General features: G+C 33.4%; 1 protein-coding gene across 1 annotated transcript in view; it reads right to left on the bottom strand.

Annotated features, from left to right (window-relative positions):
• The window catches only part of LOC111455978 (AUGMIN subunit 3), a 10292-nt gene extending 4494 nt beyond the window's left edge, over positions 1 to 5798 (bottom strand). The window contains exons 1-11 of the mRNA XM_023097650.1: positions 5469 to 5798; positions 5304 to 5340; positions 5119 to 5222; positions 4849 to 5044; positions 4495 to 4561; positions 3645 to 3748; positions 2632 to 2716; positions 2044 to 2098; positions 1269 to 1400; positions 808 to 877; positions 46 to 103 (exon numbers count right to left, since the gene is read on the bottom strand). Of these exons, the coding sequence (XP_022953418.1) occupies positions 46 to 103; positions 808 to 877; positions 1269 to 1400; positions 2044 to 2098; positions 2632 to 2716; positions 3645 to 3748; positions 4495 to 4561; positions 4849 to 5044; positions 5119 to 5222; positions 5304 to 5340; positions 5469 to 5644 (1084 nt within the window). The 5' untranslated portion in view covers positions 5645 to 5798. The remainder of the gene's footprint in view (positions 1 to 45; positions 104 to 807; positions 878 to 1268; positions 1401 to 2043; positions 2099 to 2631; positions 2717 to 3644; positions 3749 to 4494; positions 4562 to 4848; positions 5045 to 5118; positions 5223 to 5303; positions 5341 to 5468) is intronic.
• Positions 5799 to 6000: the final 202 nt, after the last annotated feature.

Genomic DNA, 6000 nt, shown 5'->3' with positions numbered 1-6000 from the left:
TTAAAAAAAAAAAAAAAAAAAAAAAAAAGACCAGTAGTTTCGTACCTTGCAAAATGTACGTGTCTTGCAATTGAGCCAACTCCCAACACAGATCAGGAATAGTCTAAGGAATAAATGGAGTTAGATAAGAGTTACACAATCAACATGTATCATTTTGCACCCATAAGATAAGACTGGAGGAAGGAGCCGATTACTGTACTGAGCAAGTGTTTGTTTCTTGTTAAAAAAAACACTTATATCATATGCTCTACAACAAATTTTTTTGAAAAGTATGGTTACTACAGAAAGAAAAGGAAAGTCCGCTGATTAAATTGAAGAATCAAGATATGAGACCGGAAGCTATTGAGGAAATCTGAATTGCTCACCAATTCTAATAAATATGAGTACAAAGGATTCTCCGTGATACACTCAAGGAGTTGGGATGAGCTCTATAGGAGTTCATTGGCCAAATGCTGATAGTGCATTGGTACATAAGATCTAGTGAATGAAATGCTCTAGTAATGAAAGAAAAAAGAATCATGGTTTAATTACAATAGTCTCGGATATTATCAGATTGAATAAGTTTAAATTCCATCCCAAACTGAACTAATTGAAGGTAAAGCATCGTAAGGTAGACCCTAGAAATCCAAACACAATCACCAATCAAAAAGATAAACCATCTCAAAATAGAGTAACATAAAACAAAAAGAATAGCTATGATCTAAATTGCAACTAAAACTGCACGAGAGCAATTCAACAAATAAGCAGAAAAAACAGTCAGGGGAGAGAAACAGCAAATAAAACTTGTGGCTCAATTCATGTACAAACCTCAGATAACAATTTCTCCTCTTTATCATAGAGATTTGAAAGTTCCCCTACCAGTTCAGAGTGCTTTCTCCTGAGAAAATAAACATCATTTAGCTAATCCAGTAAATGCATCTAATTTCAATCTTCATATTCCAAATCTATGACATCTGTTGGAGACAAGTAAAATGTTTGACCACATAGAATTTTAGAATGCCAAACTAATACATCTTGCCACAAAAAAACTAAAAAAGACAAATTCAACCCAAAATCTTTCTCAATTCTCTGATTAGTCTTCAAAAATAAGTTTAATTTTATGAAATTTCAACTTTAACTTTCAAATTTGATAGTATTTAACAACATTCTTCTTTAAATATGTTGGCTTTCTTTAATGTATTCCTTCCTCCTACCCAAATTTGGTATCAAAAAGTTAGAAACAAACCTAAAAGATCTTGAATCATAATTAATGCCCTTCGAAAGTATACCTCAGAGAATGGAGATCGAGATGAATATGGGCTTCGTCTGACGTAACTTGCGACTTGAGAACCATAAGAATAGCTTGCTGCTTTGCATTTTCAACTTGAGCTTCGACCCATTGTCTTTCACTTGTCCCAAAACTAAAAAACAAAGACGTGTCCCAAACCATCATTAAAAGAATACAAGTAAACAAAAGCAAAAAAAAAAAAAAAAAAAGATACATTCAGATCCAAAGCACTAAAGAGAAATCACATGCAAAGAGAGAACCTCTAATTAGAACTCGACTAGTATTAAAAGACCATATGAAAGGTAAATCAGCACAAAAGAGAAACAACATACGGCCCCTCAATCATGATGGATGTTTTAGAATCTAACGCATAACCATTTATCATAACAAATACTGAAACAGTAAAAGCATGGTCCAGATGGACGTGGAAACTGTGCCAACAGTATAAAAACATGATTTGGCATTTAGATCTTGTTTCTGAGAGAAGAGAAAGAAGAGGATGAGGTTACACATTAAAAATAAAAGTAGCAAATCTCATAAAACTGTTGGACAATCTAAAACATGTTCAATTTGAATTGGAATAATGAGAAGGTGTTTCTTATTCAATAAAAGATTAAAGCAGACCATATGTAAATCATTTGAATCATGCTTAAAAGATTTCCACATTCTCGAGGCTAAAGAACCAATAACTTTTCAACACGAGTGATCACTTAGGAATAAAGCATCAATTCAAGTAAGCAAGTAATGCACTTGACTATAGGATAAGAAATAAATACATTGAGCGTAGCCTTTGCAATTCGGATACGCGTTGATGATGGGATGTCTCCAAATCTGCATGAAGAAAAACCAAGCAATCTAAAAATCCATGAAATCAATCATAAGTGCATTGCATGACAAAGGACTCAGATCGCTCACCTTCTCCTCAATCTAAAAGACAACATTTTGCCAAAATCATAAAAAAAAAAAAAAAAAAAAAAAAAAAAAAAAAAAAAAAAAAAAAAAAAAAAAAAAAAAAAAAAAAAAAAAAAAAAAAAAAAAAAAAAAAAAAAAAAAAAAAAAAAAAAAAAAAAAAAAAAAAAAAAAAAAAAAAAAAAAAAAAAAAAAAAAAAAAAAAAAAAAAAAAAAAAAAAAAAAAAAAAAAAAAAAAAAAAAAAAAAAAAAAAAAAAAAAAAAAAAGAAGAAGAAGAAGAAGAAGAACCACAAGTTTAATTAAGTGGTTCAAATTTATAAAAGCTCATACGGTACAAGAACCTGATGTACAAAGGAAAAGGTAGTAGATCACGATCTTCAACATATTCATACCTACTGAAACTAAAGAAAAGTTCATACAACTAGAGGTAAAATAAAGCTTACAAGAAACATACCTCTTACTAAGATATTTGACATGTCATCAAGACTCACCCATGAACATTTGGACTTGCCCTCCTCAGCAACTAGTCGATAAGGCCCCTGACCATAATTGCAGGACAAAAACAATGAAAGGAAATTATAAGGTAGAAGTTTGGTGAATGTCGCACATTAATTTGTAATTTCATCAATATCAATGAAATTAAATATTTTTCATTAAAAAGGATAATAACATTAAAAGACAATAGAAAAAGAAAAGAAAAAAGATGTGCTTGTCCTGTGGAGCCTTGAGAAAAATACTAGCATTTTTAAAGAATTTAAGAGACTGGGAAGAGGTTTGATCTCTACCTAGGCTTAACACATCCATTTAGGCTTTTTTGTCCAAGGATCTTGCTAACCCTTATCATCTTGAATTGGAGTTCTTTTTGCATGGTTAATCGCTTGGCTCCTTTATACTTGGTTGTTTTTATATGCTCTTTTGTGTTCTTCCATTTTTCACGGTGAAACTTGGTTTTCCATTTAAAATGTATAAATACTGTCACAAATAGAACTTCAACTTTTGTCCTCAATAATTTTGTCAGCCTTCATAAAATAGATAGTAATTTGATATTGTTGGCTTTCATTATTTCTTAGAACGAAAGGCTTCAAGCTTCTGTGTGCTCATGAAAGCATAAACCTCGTGTTCAAATAAGGCAAAAGATTCTAGGCTACAATTTGAGTCTTGCTTCAAGTCGCAAAGCATTAGAAACAAAACCTTTTAAAACATTGGTATTTCTCCAATTCTAAATTAAATAGCTCTTCTGTCATTCCTTCACATGGTCATAGGGAATTATAATCTCCCTTCCCTTATTCAAATCTTGTTTTTTCTCAATGACAGTTCTACGTTTCCTATCAAAAGAAGTATCATCACAATCTGTCAAAAGTGAATTCTTGATGGCCAAAAGTTCCTATTATACAATTTCAAAGTCAAGCCAAAAGTTCCTATTATACAATTTCAAAGTCAAGAGATCTAAAAATAAAATTTGCATACCGTGTCTAATTGCTTAGAAAACCACTGATTTAGCTCCTTTATGCAGGATGAATCCCCAACCAAGTATGGATGGAAGTCGGAATAAGCCAAATAGATACCATCCTCTGCACGATCAATCATGTTCATAACTTGCACAAGCAGGAATCAAAGAGAAAAATGAAAATGAAAAGAGTTTGTTCAAAAATGAATTAAACTTGGACTATTATCTAAGGGATTGGAAGTGTCAATGTTGTACCAAGCAAATGGACACGCATGATGCCCAAGCTTAGTAGTGATTAGAATCATTTGTTACAACGCATACAGGGATTGGATACACTTACAAGTCAGATGAAATAAGACAACTAAACGTACCTCTTCTGCAACAATCCTACCCAATCTTATTAAATAGGAAAGAAGAATAATAAGAGCAATTAGACAAACCACTCAAAGAGGAGCCTCTAGAACATATCAGATCATGTAGCACCTCATGCGACGGTTTTCACCACACTTTATCTTGTGCATGAACATCTTACAAAATCAACAACCATATTAACACTTCTTTTTCAATTTTCTTTTCTTTCCCTTTTTTTTCTTCCCTTGAGTTCAACAACCATATTAACACTTTTTCAAGCATTTAAATTTCCGTAACAACTAACAAAGATTGGTGACGACATTTTCCTGAGAGACAATGAGGTTATAAGAAGGGGTATTGCAAAATGCAACGGTATTTTTCTAATCACACACACATACACATGACATAGAATCAAGATATAACCTTAAATTTGATTTAAAATATCTGGCCAAGTCAACCTTAAAGTAGTAGAATAAAAACTCATCATAAAAGGTGGTACATGAACAACTAAAATAATACCGTCGCCGGAATGATAATGAGCCAACTCTTGGGCTGTGGACGCAATCCTTCCAAGAACAGCATTCATCTAAATTACAAAAGAAAAGAAAAGAAGAACATTTTAAGATGCCTTTGAACCAAATAATTCACCAAGTAATTTCTCAAAGAGAATGTTCACAATTACAACAACCTATTTTTTAGGGGGAAATATGACACTAAATATAACTTTAATTGTCCCTTTGCGGATGCTTGCTCAGAGGACTTATTCAGAAATGTCAAGACTAATTGGTGTCTTCCCAATAGGGCCCTAAAAGCTTTATTTCAAAAACACCTAAAAAATCCTTTAATAAAATGTTCACCTCGTTGTTTTCATACCTCTAAATTCCTTGCAGAAATGCTATCATCTATACTTGTTAATTGTCCATTGACACTAGAAGTTGCAGCAACTCGCGCCCGTCTCCCTTGGGTCAAAGTCGAAGCTTCACGTGTAAGCATATCATATTGTGACTGGAGATGTCTAAGTTGTCTTTGTAACTCTAATGCTTCAGATTTATATGCGAGAGTTGCTTCTCTACCAATGTTGCAAACAAGATTGTAAAAATCAAACATAAGAACCAATATTAAGTAATGTACACAATATGGTACCTTATCTCCTTCAGCCCTTCTTCGCCTCCAAAGAAAGCGTCTTGGTTGTCACGTCTAGACGAAAAGGCCGAAATGCTATCATAAGCCGAATCCAAATCCTCCCCCTGTTCGACATATCCAACAATTAAAACCGAACGATTCTTCAAACAAAACAAAACCATACTGAAAAATTCTACAGAATTCACCTCCAAAAGCTTTCCCTCTTCCAGGAATTGCCCATACCTAGATATCACATAGCAAAATGACACTCGCCGATGAGCAAAATTCAAGCTCAACACAAACATTCACAAATTAACAAGAAAAAAAACAAAAAGAGAAAGGAAAAAGGCGAAAAGTGGAGAAGAAGTTACTGGGAAAGCTCAGCAGGGGAGAGGACGTTGGAGGGACGAAGGCTAGAGCAGATCCAGTCGAGAATGGAGCGAGCATCGTCGTACTGAAATGGCCATTCGAAACTGTCGGGGTCCAATGCCTGTGCGCCCTCATACCCCAATTCGCCCAACAAACCACACAGCCTCGCCCCACTCATCTGCTGCTGCCTTCTGGGTATCCACAATTTCTCCTCCTCGATCGATCTTCGAGCGAAATTTGAAGTCTGCCGCCCTTTTCCGGTCTGGGATTTGAATGTGTATCGAAGTAGTGTCAGATTTTCTCAATAAGTATTACCATTTACCTTTCACGATAGTGGGGATTTTTTTTTTCAAGAACACTCCAATTTACCGTTCTCGATATCTACAAATTTAAAATTAAATAATATAAATACCCAAATTTGTTAATCTTAAAACTTTAAATTTTTTCATTCAAATAAACACAAATTAGAATGCTACGTAATATGAACTATATACAAATTTGATAATGATATCATTTATTATTTTCTAAAAACCA

The sequence above is a fragment of the Cucurbita moschata genome, unplaced genomic scaffold, assembly GCF_002738365.1.
Source record: "Cucurbita moschata cultivar Rifu unplaced genomic scaffold, Cmos_1.0 Cmo_Scf00018, whole genome shotgun sequence".
Classification (NCBI taxonomy): domain Eukaryota; kingdom Viridiplantae; phylum Streptophyta; class Magnoliopsida; order Cucurbitales; family Cucurbitaceae; genus Cucurbita; species Cucurbita moschata.
This window is presented reverse-complemented; position numbering and strand designations above follow the sequence as displayed.